The sequence below is a fragment of the Astatotilapia calliptera genome, chromosome 9 (assembly GCF_964374335.1).
Source record: "Astatotilapia calliptera chromosome 9, fAstCal68.1, whole genome shotgun sequence".
NCBI classification, from domain to species: Eukaryota; Metazoa; Chordata; class Actinopteri; order Cichliformes; family Cichlidae; genus Astatotilapia; species Astatotilapia calliptera.
In genome coordinates, this window is record NC_137430.1 from 19,375,526 (window position 1) to 19,392,985 (window position 17,460).

The 17,460-nt window shown below is 39.4% G+C and overlaps 2 protein-coding genes across 2 annotated transcripts; both read left to right on the forward strand.

Annotated features, from left to right (window-relative positions):
• Positions 1-3,716: 3,716 nt before the first annotated feature.
• Positions 3,717-5,465, forward strand: LOC113029402 (cystatin-B-like). The gene is made up of 3 exons (XM_026180261.2): positions 3,717-4,279; positions 4,367-4,468; positions 5,141-5,465. The coding sequence occupies exons 1-3, from the start codon at positions 4,211-4,213 to the stop codon at positions 5,267-5,269; spliced, it is 300 nt and encodes a 99-aa protein (XP_026036046.1). The 5' UTR covers positions 3,717-4,210; the 3' UTR covers positions 5,270-5,465.
• Positions 5,466-9,151: 3,686 nt separating this feature from the next.
• Positions 9,152-12,727, forward strand: LOC113029022 (cystatin-B-like). Its single transcript, XM_080306510.1, has 4 exons — positions 9,152-9,338; positions 9,449-9,520; positions 11,769-11,798; positions 12,415-12,727. The coding sequence occupies exons 1-4, from the start codon at positions 9,264-9,266 to the stop codon at positions 12,541-12,543; spliced, it is 306 nt and encodes a 101-aa protein (XP_080162636.1). The 5' UTR covers positions 9,152-9,263; the 3' UTR covers positions 12,544-12,727.
• Positions 12,728-17,460: the final 4,733 nt, after the last annotated feature.

Here is a 17,460-nt window from a genome sequence, read left to right on the forward strand (position 1 = left end):
TTTCACTCAAGAAAGGGAAAACAGTCAGCACATTTCTTTCTTATCTCTGAATATAAACAGACATCCAACCTAATGATGAAGCATGAAAGAAATAAAGTGATTCTATACATGTTTGTGTGACACAACTAATATACATGTCTCTTCAGACACAGAAATTACGGGTAAGTATGAATTAATTTTTTTTTAATTAGTAAAACTTCATATCATATACCAGTAATATTCAAGGCAGCGCATCAAAATGTCAACAAATAAATGAAAGGGAGATCAATGAAAATGAAGGATTCTGAATTAAACTCACCAAATACTGAAATCCTTTGTAGATCAGTCAAAGCAAACCAGTCTTCAAAAGCTTCGAGAAACATCCACAGACATACACATCATTGCAAGATGTTAATTATGTTTTGTCCATATGGCATCATTTATAATTAAAGATTTTTCTTAAAATGTTCTTTAACTGTCAGTGTCAATGAAATACATAAATTAATTAATACTCACAATACAGCACCTAAATCAGAGCAAAACCCACTCGGAACTTCTCATGTTAGGACCAACTACAATATCGATATAGCAACAAAATGCAATGTTCTTTGCATTAGAAACATTAGAGAAACCAAGTCAAAAAATACACAAATATAAACTGACTCTAAGCTGTCACTAGCAGGACTCTTATTGTCATTAACTCATTTTTGCTTTGAAACTAGGGCTGTCAACATTAACGTGGATTAATCCGTCATCACGATTAACGCGATTAACATTTTTATTGCATTTAACCCATCTGGAGCACAGAATAAACAAACTTTGGACAAACGGTGTTGAGACATGATTTTGAGTCATTCTACGTTCCAGATTGGTTAATTGCGTTAAAAATGTTAATCGCGTTAATCGTGATGACAAATTCATCCGCGTTAACGTTAACATCCCTAGTTAAAACATTATTACTGGTCAACCACTGGCACTATATATCTGTCATGGGCATCTGTGTTTGGAGTGTTCAACAATCTCACTGTGGTCTTTTCAGTGGATCCTCAGATGTGAGATGAGTCCACTGAAACCTGCTACACAAGTTTCTGCTCTGCTTTAACGCAAAGTTGGGGAACATGTAAGAATCTGGGCTAAAAGGTCCTTTAGCTGGATGAGCTGCATGTCTCAGAGTCTAGGGAAGTCAGTATTGTAGGAGTGACACACCCCCAGGACTCCATCTACCGAAGAGAAGTTCAGTAGTTTCCAAAACGCGTATCCATAAACCGAAGCTTTGCATGCAGTTTGTCTCACAAAATGAAAGGATGGTCAGGTCATTACTATCCTAAACTTTGTATTATCTGAGGTCACATGCTGGTAATGTTAATGCTGACACAGCTTCCAGAGAAAACATATACTTCCAACAGAGCAGCAACACTAATGGTAATAAAAAAAATACTTTATGGAAGAAGAAGAAGAAGAAGAAAAACAAAATCCACAGAGAAGTAAACATCCAAAAGTTTCCTTAATGTCGAAGCAGCAGACATGTTTCAACAAGCCAGTTTTATCCCCATGTTACATTAGCTTGTGTAATTGCACCACCACTTACTACAGACATTGGTTTGTAATGGGCTGTTAATGTAGGTTCAAAAATATGCATATGTCTTTCATGTTGCTCAATAACCAGCCCACAAACCAGTAAAAAATGTTACCTCATTAAAAGTCCACATATACACTATCAGTCAAAAGTTTGACAAACCTTCTCATACAATGTTTTTTTTTTTTTTAATACTTTCTACATTGTAGATACATACTGACATTCATACTCTCTGTTTGCTGCACTGCAAACCCTTGGCCTTCTCTCAATGAAGTTTATGATGTAGTCAGACACACACCCACTTCTTGGTCTTTCCTCAGGCAGCAATAGAGGTTATCGGCAGGGGCGTTGTCTCTACCAGGGATGTAATGAACCTTAAACTGGTATGGCTGCAAAGCAAGATACCATCTGATGATTCTCTCATCACTGTCCTTCATTCTCTGTAGCCACAGCAGGGTTTTGGGTCAGGGTTTTCTGGTCAGTTTGAAGGTTGAATTCTCTTCCCTGCAAATAATATTTGAATGAGACAAGTGCCATTTAATGGCCAAGGCTTCCTTCTTCACCGTTGCGTAGAGGCTCTCCCTTGGTAGCAGCTTACGGCTGATGTAGGCAACAGGATGTCTTCCTCAAAGTAGCAGCCCTTTGCTTTGTTGACAGCGCTGCAAACCCTTGCCCTTCTCTCAAAGAGCTTCATGATTTAGTCACCTGAAATGGTTTTCATTTGTGGAATTTCTTGCCTTCTAAATGGGGTTGAAACCATCAGTTGTGTTGTGCAGAAGTCAGGTTGGTACACAGCTGACAGCTGTCAGAATTCATATTATGGCAGGACCTAATCAGCTAAGGAAACCACAGTCCATTATTATTTTGAGAACTACAGGTCAGCCAGTCTGGAAAACGTAAAAAAAACTTGCATGTGTCGCCAAGTGCAGTCGCAAAAACCATTAAGCGCTACAACAAAACTGGCTGACATGAGGACCGCCCCACCTCTGCTGCTGAAGACAAATTCTGAAAAAATGCTTGATAAATAATGAAGATAAATTCATCTGAGTCACTAGCCTCAGAAATCCCAAGTTAACAACACCTCAGATCAGAGCTCAGATAAATGTCACACAAAGTTCCTGTAGCAGACACATCTTGACATCAACTGTTCAGGGAAGACGGTGCGAATCAGGTCTTTATGGTCTGATAGCTGCTGGGAAACCACTACTAAGGAAAAACGATAAGCAGCAGAGATTTGGTTGGGCCAAGAAACACAAGGAAATTAGACCAGTGGAAATCTGTGCTTTGCATGGCTACTACAGCATCCTGCAGCAACATGCCATCCCATCCAGTTTGTATTTAGTTGGGCAATCATTTATTTTTCAGCAGGACAATGACCCCCAAAACCAGGATGTGTAAGGGCTATTTGACCAAGAAGGAGAGTGATGAGATGGTGGGCCAGATGGCCTGGCCTGCACAGTCACCTGACCTAGAGTTGAGTTGCACTCATTCCAGAAATCCACTGCTGCCCCTTTTACTCATTGGACTCATTCAGTTCAAATACCAGGCAAAGCTTCTCCAGCAATGCTGTCTGACCTGCTGGCCATGGTAACCACATCACATGCAGAGGCGTGGACTGTTAGCACCACAGCTTGAGGTTTCCGAGTAATCCTGTTCTTTCAGGCTCTTCCTGTCTTTTCTACATACAAGAAACCCAAACTATAAGAGACACATAACTACTAAAAATCCAGACATGTCATATGTTTGGTTGTTTGGTCTATGTGTGCACTAGTTTGGCTTTTCTGTGTTGTTTGTCGCTCCTTGATTATGTCTGTCTATGTAGTGCCCTTATTGCAGCCTTTCAAGTCATTTTCAGCTGTCTGTCTGTGTTTTATTTTTTTTTCTTTAGCTTGTGTCACTTTGTGGCTGGTTTTTCATCTGCGTGTTTTACTTTTTTGCTGCCGTTTGCAGTCATTCAAGTCTCCTTTTTGGTTTTTATTTTTTCATCTAACATTTCAAGGTTTAAAGATTAACTTTAAACAAGTAATAATTAGATTTCCCCTGGTTAAGAAACCAATGAGCTGGGTAAAATCTAATTCTAATTCAGCCTTAAACAACAAATAATAGCAATAATAATTTCTGAACCACAGAGAGCAGTACCCACTCAGTACTTTGGGGAACTGTGGTTTGCTGAGGTTCAGATATCCGAAGTACGATAACCGGAAAGGAAGAACTGAAAGCAGTTTTTAGGCCGTGATTCATGCGTAATCCTCTCCAAACATCACAGATCACACCCTGTATTTTCACTTCCCGGCAGACTTGACAGTCAGCTGTCATACGCTCGCACTAACCGACACATGCAGTAAAAGGCGTACGGACTAAAAATACGTGTACAAACATTTAGAAGATTTATCCTATAAACACAAAATCAATGTATAAAAATGTGAAAAGCTACTCATTGTTTTCTTGTCTTAGGATATCTGATTATGTGAGCTTTTTTTCTTGGTTTTTTACGCGATCGTTTGCAAATACCACCCCCTTCTCCCCCTATGCCGATGGTACGGTCCAAAATGCGGCGTCATATGACTCGCTGACTCACCGAACGACCTATAAAAAAAGGCTCTACATGCGTTTATTCACTATTTCGTCGTTTTTCACTACCAAAAACTTGTCAAAATGCCGATGTGCGGAGGGCTTACCGATGTGAAGCAGGCCGATGAAGAAGTTCAGAAGATCTGTGATGCAGTGAGTAGAAAAGAGAGATTTTACACTTAACATTTTGTGCACACGGGGCCTGTGCTTCTTATTGATGTTGCTGTCATTGTTATTCAGATGAAGCCTCACGCAGAGCAGAAAACCGGGAAAAACTTCGAGGTTTTCACTGCAAAGAACTACAAAACACAGGTCGTTGCTGGGACCAACTACTTCATTAAGGTAATGTTCGTAATGCAAGCAGTGAGCTCAGTGGAAACACTGCAAAGCTCCGAGGTCTTGCATATAATAAAATATCATCAATAAGAGTATTAACTGTAGATAATCTGATCCATAAAGTGAAAACTAACGCGATTATCAGTGATTTTCTTTCTTTACCATCTCTAGGCTTATGTAGTTATGTGGTCATATATATAGAATTTCATGCAAACCTTAAACTGTTGATTTTCTAGTCTTAAGTGTCATTCATCACGGCTGATGCTTTTAATCTAAGTTTCCAGCCAAGTTTTGGTTAAATGTATTTAAATTTTGAGAAAAAATATGCAAAGGAAGATTAAAGTACATGTGTGCTTCACACTCCTGGTGTTAATGGGCAAAACAAGCCATTCCAGTGCTTCCAGTACTTGTGTATGATGGCTTGGAACACATTTGCACAACACTCCCTCAGGGCTTCAATAAAGTCTCACAAGCAGAGATTTACTTTATTTTCTTAGTCTAAAATGACTCATCCGTGTTTTTGATCACTCGAGCCATAGTCCACTCTGTAATGAAGACATGAACGCCTCCTTCCCTACATGTTAGCATGTTGTGTGGTCAGCGTGGCTTATGTTATCACGAGTACTTCTATGTGCACATTAAGTATCTCTTCTAACTTTTTCTTGTACTTCCTTGCAGGTCCATGTGGGCGGAGACGAATGCGTTCACCTCCGTGTTTACAAGAAACTCCCGTGTTATGGAGGAGAGCTCGAGCTGTCCAGTGTGCAACACCCCAAGAGTCACGATGACAGTATTGAGTACTTCTAATGGGAGAACGAACCAGCCAAAGCATCAGTGCCTTCAGGCTGTAGTCTTGTAGTAGTCCATTAATAACCTGCCTCTTGACAAACATGTGCAGTTTCCTTTGCTTATATGTAACAATATACTGTAGATGGTAGATGTAAGGTAAAGTGGAACACTTTTATACAAGGTGCATAAATAAATTAAGCAGATTTTTCTTCTATTGTGGTGTCTGATTTGTGAAATGCCTGCATATTATCTGAAAGCAAACTCATTTCTCTTTCCTAACATAAGACACATTTGCAGTATATTTAGTAAATGTGGCAGCTATATACATGTCTTGCACAAGTGATTGATGGATTTTAGCACACAATGTTTGTGTTCAGACCCGCAAAAACATTTTTGTAGCAATAATCATGTCAGACTGAACTCTGAACACAATTTTGTTTAAAATGACATCTTTTGGAGAGTTCTTTCATCTAGCTTGCCCTCCTTTTTTAATGCTTACATGAAAGAGACATAATACACAGTTGAGTCTGATATGAGGCAGGGGTCTCATTGATTTTAATCAACTTTTTCTACTTTTAGGATACGTTTTGTTCTTTTACACTAATCAATAGAAAGTTGCTCAATTTTCTCCAGCGCTGAAACATTTCTGTCCTGATGGGAGTGATCCTTGTGCAATAGTCTAAACATCTAGAAGGCTCAAGGGTCACTGAATGGTTTAAGTTCATAAATACTATCAGTCATTTGTTATACATTAAGTGGATCTTGACAGTGCTTTCCAAAAACATTGTTAAAACCCCAAATTATTTGAAATGATCTTCTAAGACTGGTGTTTCAACCTCCAATGGAGCTCTGTAGGTTTGAGGATTCATGATCAAGGTGAAACTGTGCTGGCAACGTGTGGTAGCCAACATCGTACATTTGAAATGTAAGACGACCCATGCTACCATGACATGCTATTCCATAGCATAGGTAAAGTTATTCAAGTTTTCAGTGGTCCAAAGTTCACAAATGAACTGTACATAGCACACAACAGTGTACAGGGAAAATATGATTTAAGCAATCTTAAATGACAATAAGTCACATGCTGTATTTGAACATGTCGAGACTGTCGGGCAAACCTCAAATCACACTTCCCAACTCTGACTTGGAAAAAAAAAGGTGGTCAGTGGGTTGTCAGCAGTATTTTGTTGGCAGACTTTGGCATTAGTCAGCCTATGATTGTTTTTATCTTGTGACTGACATTCATCTTTGTTAATCACACGCAATGTGATCCCATTGATGACTCAAGTTGCAGATATTTCACCATAGTCTATGCAGTCTGTGTCTACAAACATATTGTAAATATGCATCAGATTGAAATGACACGCTTTAGATTGATTTTCTTGTGGAAAACATTAAAATCACACTGTTCCTCTACTAGAAAATACAAAAGAAGGTTTGCACATGCTTTGTGGCACTGTTTGCCACATTGGTTGGATTTCTTGCAAGAAATCAGAGGGCTGTTGGCAAAAAAAGTGTAGAGGGTGTTTAATTACAAAGCTCTAGGTGCAGATGGATTTTACATTAAAAAACACTGATTATTCACACTTTATACATTTACATTAAGTCATGAACAGTCAGCAAGATTTCTTGTTAAAAGAAGCACAAATATGACAAAAGAAGCGGCACTGCAATAAAATAATCACAGCAGGATGTCACAGTACTGGATCTCACTGAAACGTTGGACATATCAGAGTGTATTTTTATTGTGTATTCATTGACAACAGACTCGTTGTGATTTCAATAATAAAGTTAATTCAGTTCTCTTGTTCATAACGACATATATTTTTGTTGTGAACTATTTGCAAAGAGTCAAGGTGTCTGAAAAAACAACAGCGAAGACAAAGCAAATGGATGTTCCCCCAAATGCTAGGTAAAAGCTACACAAAAGAAAATAGTCACAAGTTAAAGAGACAAAGAAACAGCAAAGTGCAAAGAGAGCCTCCACTGATCCTGAGACCGTCTGCAGGTCCGTCTCTGTCCTCAGATTCCAAACATTCTAAAAAAGAGAAAAAACGTCTTCAGGTCTTAACGTTCTTTGAGAAATGTCCAAACTATTCTTTGAAACATGTGAGCACTGCTGTTGAGTCTCTGTTTCACAACCAGAAGTTACATTCCTCAGAGTTGAAATGTGACAAGTAGAAATTGTTGGTCTTTAATCCCACGACCCAGCTGCCATAGGCAGAACCTGGATTCACTGCAAAACATATTATCTCTCAGCATGTTCATGTTCGGTGCATGTGTTGCTAATATCATTGCAGATTGTCTGGGTAGAGTGGCATCAACCAAAACTTTGCAAATCTGTAGCAGACTGCTTACGGTTTCTAAGTGCTGACAGTGACAGTACGGTAACGGTCTGCTTGTGGTGCCGTCTTCTTAGGACACCAACTTCTCTGCTTGTCTCTGACATAGAACTCAGTCTGGAGATGGTATTAAGGCTCACTCAGAATAATTTTGCATATTGGTTTATGGAACATCAGCTTGAAGTTGCCCTGTGGCACAGGCCCTATCCACATCAGTTAAATGTAGTATGCTTGGAGCAGACCTACGCCGCATCAAATTGCAAAAAGACCATCAAATCTTCTGAGTATATATGCAGTAGGGTTATATGCCATACTGTTGGCTTTAGAATAGGTGGAATGGTTATTTATTTGTTTTTGTCTGAATGTATTATTGTAGGGTCTACCTTATAATATAAAGTGCCTTGAGGCGACTGTTGTTGTGATTTGGCGCTGTATAAATAAAACTATAGGTATAGGTATACATATAGGTATTGTGGGTAATGAAAGAGCAGATAGGTTGGCTAAAGAAGCTGTTAAAAAAGTAGATGTCGATGTGCAGATATCAAAAGTATAGTCTGGAAAGAAAGTAAGAATTTATGGAAACTGACTTGGTCATAGCAAAGTAAAAGGGAGAGATTTATATAGGGTACAACACGCAATAGAAGTTAAGAGAAGTAGAGGAATAAATAGGCAGGAGGAGATATTAATAAGGGGAATACGAACAGGTCATTGTTTTCCGAATGGCACTCTCCTTAGAATGAGGAAACATTCGACTGGTTTATGTAACTGGTGGAAACGGTTGAACATGTACTTATTATTTGCAGGAAGTATGCCAGTCAAAGCAGAGTATTGAGGGTAGAAATGGGTGGTACTACAGAGCAGAAAAGTTTGAAAGGTAGTTGAGTGGTTAAGTCATGATGAAGGAAAAGGAGTGGTTTTTCGTTTTTTGAGAAATACTGGACTCATCAAGAGGATCTAAGGTTTTGGAAGCGATGTAACAGTAAAACCCAGGAGATGGCAGCAGTGCAACATCTTTGGATGCAAGCTGCCATTAAAAATGAAGGAAGAAGAAGAAGATTCTTTGGTGGCAGACAGGATTTGACAAATTATCATTATTCTTTTTATCAATCTCTTTACTTGTTTTTGGAGTTCTTTGCAAAACTGCAAGTCTCTGCAATCACCCCTTCAGTTAAAAAAAACCTGCAGACCTGGCATATTGATCTGAGTCAAGTTTGATAGCTTATCTCTCGAACAGTCAGCTTAAAGAATTTGCAAAGCTCATTTTGTTTATTTAAGATACTTTTTGACAGACACAGCTGTGCCACATAATGGAGTTTTGTAAGACATTTATATCAGACTACAGACTGACAGGACTGCAAGAAACACCTCTTAGTTATCGCCCTTTTTAGTCATCTAAAGAAAAGTTCATATAAAAGCTTAGGTTTTATCTGTTTTAAAGACATTTAAAATTTAAGACGCAATTACACAAGTAGATATTTGGAGAAGACAGCGTAAGCAAACATTTAGGGTCTGTGGTTACACATGTTGCTCCACCTATCATGTGTTAGAGCCACCTTCCAGTAAGTTTCCAGGTCACTTATCCAGTACATGTACTCGGAGAGGCACCAGTATGTTTGAGTCACACAAAACCAGAAAATTGACACCTCTATTTATTTCAGCTGACTTTCAGAATGGCTGAAATGGTATGCGCAGGATTCATGGAGACGAGGGCCGCTGATGAGGAAATTCAGAAAATCTGTGATGAGGTGAGCTGAGTGTTATGTGAGTAACATTCAGACTCACATAACACTCAGACACATCAAGTCATTGCTCTGCATTTTACGTCATGTTTTGCATTTATTTTGTCCATACACAGGTTAAGTGTCAAGTAGAGGAAAAAAGAAATGAAGCATATGCAGTTTTTAACGCTGTTCAGTACAAGAGTCAGGTGTTGCAAGGAGTCAACTATGTCATCAAGGTAATTAAAACTGTGATATTATGCATGTTAGGAATTATTAACGAAAGAAAATAAAGTATTTATGGACTGAGTTACTTGCGAGCTCCAGATGACCTGTTGAACAGATGAACATCTTACTGAAGATCTTCAGCGTTCAACAAGTACAAGTTTCCTCTGATTTGACTGCAGGTACATGTGGGAGGATGCAGCTACCTTGATCTGCGAGTCTGGAAGAAGCTTACATGTCATGGAGGGGAAGCTATAGTTACTGGTATGGAAGACCATCATGACAAAGATCCCATCCAACCTTTTCAATGTGATCACACTTTGTTTTTTTGCTGCTCTCTGTCTCCAAGCTGCTGCCTCATGACATGTGCTAAAAGAAAAAAAATGCAATAAAGCTCCTTCAAAAGTAACAATTATAGGAAATCAATCATTTTAATTATAATATTTCTAGACATATTGCACTGACTGGACTGCAACTTGAGAGGTTTGAAGCATTAAAAGTTGAATTCTGTAACAACAAAATAAATTGTGTTGTTGATTTCTTGCCAGTTATAAACTCAGGCTTTTACCAGCAAACTGAAAATATGTTTAAAATAAGTCAAGTCTTCATAATAAACACACCAATTGACAGTTTAGTATGACAACTATACATTTATAGGTGTAAATGATACTTGTGTGGCACAGTGGTGCAACGACCCAAAGACCTGTATGTTAGGTTATCAGTGTTTTTTTGTCAGCTATAAATGTGAATGTGGGCATGTGTGTGTCTCTCTGGTTGGCCCTGCCATACCAGCTCTGGTATCTGTATTGGATCGATACTAGCATGTTGGATCAATCTTTTTTTTTTTACTATCCCCTTAAGTTCAGTAGGTATAACTGAATTGCATTAGATAAAGTTTTTGGAAATGCTGAGGTTTGGGTGTCAGAAGTAGGATAACCTGAAAGGAAGAGCAGAAAGCAGTTTTTTAGGCCATGATTCATGTTTGATCCTCTCCAAATTATACAATCACACCTCACACCCTGTACTTCCACTCACTACCTGTTGTGCCAAAAACTAATTTCCAGTGTTTCCGTGTTTTGTTTTGCTTTTAAAATGCGTAATTTGTATGTTTGTAAATACACTTTGGTGAACAGGGTTTTATTAGTCCTTTATTTATCCAGGTAAAAAATCTCATTGAGATTAAAAATCTCATTTTCAAGAGAGACCTGGTTTACATAGGGGTTATATATAAAATGTAAAAATGGCCTGTTTTTCAGGTATCTGTATAACTCTGTGTTATTGTATTTACATTGTAACCAATCCGGTCTGTATGTGTCCACTTAAACTATGTTTAGAGAACTATTGTTATATTTGTTGCAGTTTCTGCTGTCCTCTTGGCCAGATTACTCTTAAAAAGACACTTTTAATGTCAATGCGAGATTATTTTTAACTGGATAAATAAAGGATATATAAAAGTCAGTGCCAAAAACTGATTGCGGATTCTACCTTCTTACAGAAATGTTGTTTGTGGCTCAAGATGACTTGATATTATTCGTGAAGGCAATGTTCAGCACAAAGTTACACTGATGCGTGAGGGATACGTGTGACATATGTTTTGCATAGAGCAACAATTTATTTATAGCAGTACAGTAATCAGTTTCTAGTAAATACTGGAAATCAGTTTTTGGCAGACGATCATTTTTTGGTACAACACCGACAGACTCGAGCGTCAGCTCAGACTAACCCACACATGCAGTAAAAAACGGACAAAAAATGGACAAAAGTAATTGTTTCCGTATGTAAGTGTGCTTCTCTTTTTTTCATAATGTTGGCAAATACCGCCCCGCCCACAACCCCCTTCTCCCTAAGATGATGGTACGGTCCAAAATGTGTTTATGTGGTTTTTTTTTTTTTTTTTTAGCCTACAAACAAACGCATCTTTTTCCGTGCGCTGGTCCAAAATGCGGAGTCTTGTGAATTGGCGTGTGTTTATAACCTTTTTGGTCGTTTTTTACCAACAAAATGTTGTCGGAGTAAAAATGATCGGAGGGTTGACCGAGGAGAAGCAGGCTGATGAAGCAGTTCAAAAGATCTGCGATGCAGTGAGTAGAAAAGTGAGATTTGACACTCGCACACACGGGGCCTGTGCTTCATGTTGGTGTTGCTGTTATTGTTCTTCAGATGAAGCCTCTCGCAGAGCAGAAAACCGGGAGAAACTTCGAGGTTTTCACTGCAGAGAGCTACAAAACGCAGCTCGTAGCTGGGACCAACTACTTCATTAAGGTAATGTTTGTAATTCAAGCGTTTATGTGTTAATTTATATGGAGGTTCATACAAAACTTAAACTGTTATGGTTAAAACTGTCACAGCCATAACAGAGCTCAAAAAATGTTCTGTTTGTGAACACTAGTGCCATCATGCACTATGTAGCCAAAGAAGTGGATGCCCCTTTTCCACATTGTAAGATAGTTTATTTACTTTCCAGCTCTTTAAAACTTCGCAGCAAAATGTTGAGGAAAAGCACCGAGTTTTTTAAATGGACTAACAATGAGGTGGAGTTATTGCTGCGAGTAACACAAAAGTACAAAGTTGCAAAAGTGAGTGAGAATGAAAGAATTTGAAGAAAAGCTATCTGGAGCATGTACAAACTGATATTAATCTTTAATAGGGTGGTCAAAATGTCAAAATTGATAGCAAACAAAACTACTTCTGTGTAATGCCCTCCGTCATCTTAGTTTGTGAACACTAGAAACATTGTGCACTCTATATAGATGAAGACGTGGATTCTCCTTTTCACATGTTAGCATGTTGTTTGGCCCACAGCTGTGATAAAATGATCAGGAGTACTTCTATGTGCACATTAAGCATCTCCTTTAAGTTTCCTTGTATTTCCTTGCAGGTCCATGTGGGAGGAGGCGAATATGTTCACCTTCGTGTTTACAAGAAACTCCCGGCTTATGGAGGCACGCTCCAGCTGACCAGACTGCAGCACCCCAAGAGTCAACATGATACTATTGCATACTTCTAATGGGAGAACGAACCAGCCAAAGCATCAGTGCCCACAGTAGTCACATTGTAATTCATTAATAACCTCCCTCTTCATGAGGGGAAAGCTTTCCTTGTTTCCATATAATAACATACTGCAGATAATGGAAATAAGACTAGATCAGTTAAATACGAGGTGGGTAAATAAATAAAGCAGAATTTATTTTTTGTGTGTGTGTGTGTGTAATTGTAAGATACATTCTGTGGTCATAGGGGCTATTTTTAAAGTATGTGATTGGTTGGGGAATTGAACTGCCTCACAATTCACCACTTATGTGACTCACTTCAGAGATGCCATCAAGGATAACCAGCGCAGTTTCAAAGAAACAAATAAAACATCTACTTTTGTCCATAGTGAAACAGATAATACGTTTGAAATAAACATTATGCTTTAAAAAGAGCTGTAAAATAGTGAGACTGTCATGGTGAATTGGGTTGAAGGACTCAGGTGCGAGACTTCTTGCAGAGTGACAGTGAATTTATTCACAGTGAAAAAAATAAGGCAACAGTTCGAGTCTGTAATCCAAAAGGGCAGTGCAGTGATACGGTGACTTGTCCCCGCGGTGACAGTGCAGTGATTATCCAAAACTACTTGTTCTTGTGCCCGCTCCTCCTCCGATCCCTGGATCCTGGAGGCAGATGAGAAAAACACACGCACGGTAACTTAAACGTTCTCTCTCCTTCACAAACTAGGTACGCTAATCGCGACTACGCTACCCGGTTTAGCTCAACGTTCCAGCGTTGGTTGTGACCCGACCGCACTGTTAAATAGGTCTGCTTTGGATTAGTAGCAGCCGGCGAAGTGATTAAGCACGGGTGCGGCGATTCCAGCTCAGGATGCTCCCCCCGGGTCAGCTGCCGTTCCGTGCCATGGCTTCCGGAAGTACATGTTCCCGGATACAAACACGCGCACAGGATGGAGAGGAGAACACCACAAAGTACACACAAACACAACAAAAATTGGCAAGGCGACCGGTGAGGACCGTCTAGCCGTGGCAGAGACATCTATAGTCTGTGCTGTAACCCAGCAGTATTGAGACATCGCTCTGGCAGTGTGTTTGGGATCATCGTCTCACTGAAAAACGAAGCCATCTGGTTGTTGTAAAGGGGTTTTCTCATGACCATGGAAATGATTCTGCGATCATCCACCCCGGTTGTCTTTCTTTGACATTCAGATCTTTTTTGCATTGCTGATTTCACCAATCCTTTGTTTCTTTCTCAGGATAGAATAGAATAGAATAGAATAGAATTCAACTTTATTGTCATTGCACATGCACGGGTACAGGGCAACAAAATGCAGTTTGCATCCATCCAGAAGTGCTTTAGTGATATAGATATATTACAATATATATTAGCAATAATATAGTTATGTAAGTATATTACAGAAATGGGTCTATTATGGTATGTTATAATGTACACGGTATGAAGTATGTTGTGAATATTCTATAACTATAAGTATGCACAGGCTGTAGTGAGTACAAGCTATGTACAGGCTATGAACAGGATATAAATATGAAAAACTATACAGAATATGAAATAAATAACTTTACAGAAATCTGAGATATACAGCTATACAGAAATGGGAACTGTGCAAGTTGTAAACAGTTGTAGGGTTAAAAATGATCGTATGTACAGAATGATTATTTACACAGAGCTATACAGTAGTGCAGTTAAGATAAGTGAGGGTGTAGATAGTTTCTACAGAGGCTATATAAAGTGCTAGTGGTTGTGAGTGGTGGTTCACTCCATGTTATTATTGTGTTTGAGGGTACAGTTGTCCATTGTGGGTGTGTGTATGTTCAGTCCGTGTGTTAACGTGGGTCAGATGTCAGGAGGCAGAGTTCAGGAGTCTGACAGCTGTGGGGAAGAAGCTGTTCCGGTACCTGGTGGTCTTAGTCCGGAGGCTCCTGTGGCGCCTCCCAGAGGGCAGGAGGGTGAAGAGTCCATGTGATGGGTGACTGGGGTCTTTGATGATTTTCCCAGCCCTTTTCAGACACCGCTTCCTGTAGATGTCTTTTATGGCAGGAAGTGGTGCTCCGGCGGCGCGATGGGCAGTTTTCACGACCCTCTGCAACGCCTTCAGAGCAGTTCCCTTACCAGACTGTTATACAGTTGGTCAGGATGCTCTCGATGGTGCAACGATAGAAGTTCACCAGGATGTCTGAGGACAGGTGGTTCTTCCTCAGAGTCCTCAAGAAGAAGAGGCGCTGGTGAGCCTTCTTGACCAGCTTGGAGCAGTTGGTCGTCCAGGCGAGATCCTCAGAGATGTGGACTCCCAGGAACTTGAAGCTGCTCACACGCTCCACAGCCGTCCCCTTAATGTGGATGGGTGGATGTGGGTCAGCATTACTCCTGTAGTCCACGATGAGCTCCTTGGTCTTCTCGGTGTTAAGCAGCAGGTTGTGTGTGTGATGTACCAAACTGTAAATTTTGCCACTCCTAATAATGTAGCAATTTCTTGGATGGGATTTTCCCATTTTCACAGCTTGAGGATGGCTTGCTCCACCTACACGGAGAGCTGCTTTGACTGCATGTTGTCTATTCACTAGTGATGTGCGATACCACTGATTTCCTTTCCGATCCAATACTAAGTAAAATTCAGGGTGGCATCGACAATACTGATCCGATACTTTGTACAAAAATGTAATGTTTTATTGTATTTCAAATTATAGCTTCATAATGATTACAGGACATCAGACTACTTGTTCTTATTGCTTAATAATGCAGAATTATATAGAAATAAAAAAACAACAACCCTGAAGTTGTGTGCTATTTGAACACTTGCCTGCCTGCAGCACTAAAGGACTCTTACAAGATGTCTGTCTCGCCCTAGCTGCACCTTCCTCTCCTCATTTTCAGTTCCCCTCAACATAAGCTCGTCATAGTCTGTGATATGATTTACTCTGAGGTGTTTGATGAGGTTAGTGGTGTTGCCACAACACCTCACTGTCTTGCCACATGTATCGCAAACCACGTCTTGGCTGTTTGTGGAAGTAAAATACATCCATACATGACTCCATTTACGCTTGGCCATTGTTGAGTGTGCACGCCAAAGGGCTGCGACATTTATACAGCCTTATTTTGCATATGACTATTGTAGACTATTAGCTGTAGGCCTGAGAGTGTGTGTAATTGTTTAGAGGGAAAGGAATTTATGGACACTGGGGGTCTGCTGTCATAAAAGGAGACAGGAAGCTACAGTTGGGGGTTGCTGATGCTGATGCTTTAACCTGAATCTAATAAACGGTCATAATTGTTATAACTTAGAAGTAGGTTTGCAGGAGACTCTCCACCTTATCTGTAAATGTAAGACAACAAGAGGCCAATGGCCCAGTGGATGCAGAGTGGGGGTCTCAGTGTTTGTAATATGTTAACTGTGTTTTGTATGTTGTTCAAGGTTCAAGGTTCTTTATTTGTCACATGCATAGTTATACAAGTATAACATAATAATAATAATAATAATGGATACTTTATTGATCCCCATGGGGAAATTACTTGTTTTTCTCTGCATTTGACCCATTCACTCTGTGAAGCAGTGGGCAGCCCACTAAGCAGGCGCCCGGGGAGCAGTGTGTAGGGACGGTACCTTGCTCAGGGGTACCTCAGGGTAGCCGTTAAGTGGATTCGAACCGCCGACCTTCCGATCATGGGGCGACCACTTTACCTACTGAGCTATCCCTGCCCCTTACAGGCAGGGATAGCATACAGTGAAATGTAGCCTGACACGCTCCTCGACATGTGCAAAAATTGGGGGGGGGGGGTGTGTAGAGGAAGAACATTATATATATATATATATATATATATATATATATATATATATATATATATATATATATATATATATATATATATATATATATATATATATATATATATATATATATATATATATATATATATATATATATATATATATATACATACATACATACATACATATATATATAATGTTCTTCCTGTATGTTGTCTAGAGGAATTTGGTGTAGCTTGGGTGAGGAGATTACTTTTATGACCCCCAGGATGTACGACGCACCCACACCTACATGCACACTCACTCATGTACTCATGCATACACACACAGACACACAGAGTTTGCAGGACACCATGGGGGGTTTTATGATAGGGTTGCTTCTACAAAACTGTGTTTCACAGACAAAGGAGGGAAGATTTGCACCGGCCTTGCACATCTCCCCTTTTAGAAGATGCATGCTTAAATGAAGATGAATAAAGGTTTTGTGAAAATGACTACTGAGTCTGGTGCCGTCTCTGGATGCCTGGAGGAATAAAAAAGAACCGGGGTGAAACTGATTTCGTAACACTATGTAAGTCGGAAGAGGAAGTAGTTCCTTCCAAGTTAGATGATCCGAATGATATAGTTTCTTTCCTAACCCTAACCCATATCCTGTTAGTGATAAACTACAAATTTACTCCAAATTACTAAAAAAATGATATTTTAATATGAAAATCGATTCTAAAACATTAATAACTGTAACTGGAGGAATTGATATTTGAACCAAAAACTTCAATATTGATCTGCACAACACTACTGTTCACAGCAAAATATTCCAAATGCAAGCACCACGCCTCAAATCAGCTCAAGGCCATTTATCTGCTTAATTGATAATAACATAATGAATGAATTGCCCACATCTGCATAGCACATAGCGTTTGAGTCAATTGTCCAATTACTTGTAGTTCTTTTAAAAAGAGGGTGGCATATGTTAAGTAGCTGAAACTCTTAAACCCTTCATCCAATTTGAATGTGGATACCCTCAAATGAAAGATGAGAGACATTGTGTCCGTAACATAACTATAATATTGTTCAGTAAGAAGTTGAGAGAATTATTTGAACCAAAAACTTCAAATCTGGTTTCATCTCTCCATAAGACCTGTGGCCACT

Excerpts from the sequence above, each read along its gene's own strand:
- LOC113029022 (XM_080306510.1), top strand. The coding sequence starts at position 9,264 with ATGGCTGAAATGGTATGCGCAGGATTCATGGAGACGAGGGCCGCTGAT. Across the intron at positions 9,339-9,448 it reads TTCAGAAAATCTGTGATGAG|GTTAAGTGTCAAGTAGAGGA; the intron begins GTGAGCTGAGTG and ends GTCCATACACAG. Across the intron at positions 9,521-11,768 it reads CTGTTCAGTACAAGAGTCAG|CTCGTAGCTGGGACCAACTA; the intron begins GTGTTGCAAGGA and ends TACAAAACGCAG.
- LOC113029402 (XM_026180261.2), top strand. The coding sequence starts at position 4,211 with ATGCCGATGTGCGGAGGGCTTACCGATGTGAAGCAGGCCGATGAAGAA. Across the intron at positions 4,280-4,366 it reads TTCAGAAGATCTGTGATGCA|ATGAAGCCTCACGCAGAGCA; the intron begins GTGAGTAGAAAA and ends ATTGTTATTCAG. Across the intron at positions 4,469-5,140 it reads GGACCAACTACTTCATTAAG|GTCCATGTGGGCGGAGACGA; the intron begins GTAATGTTCGTA and ends ACTTCCTTGCAG.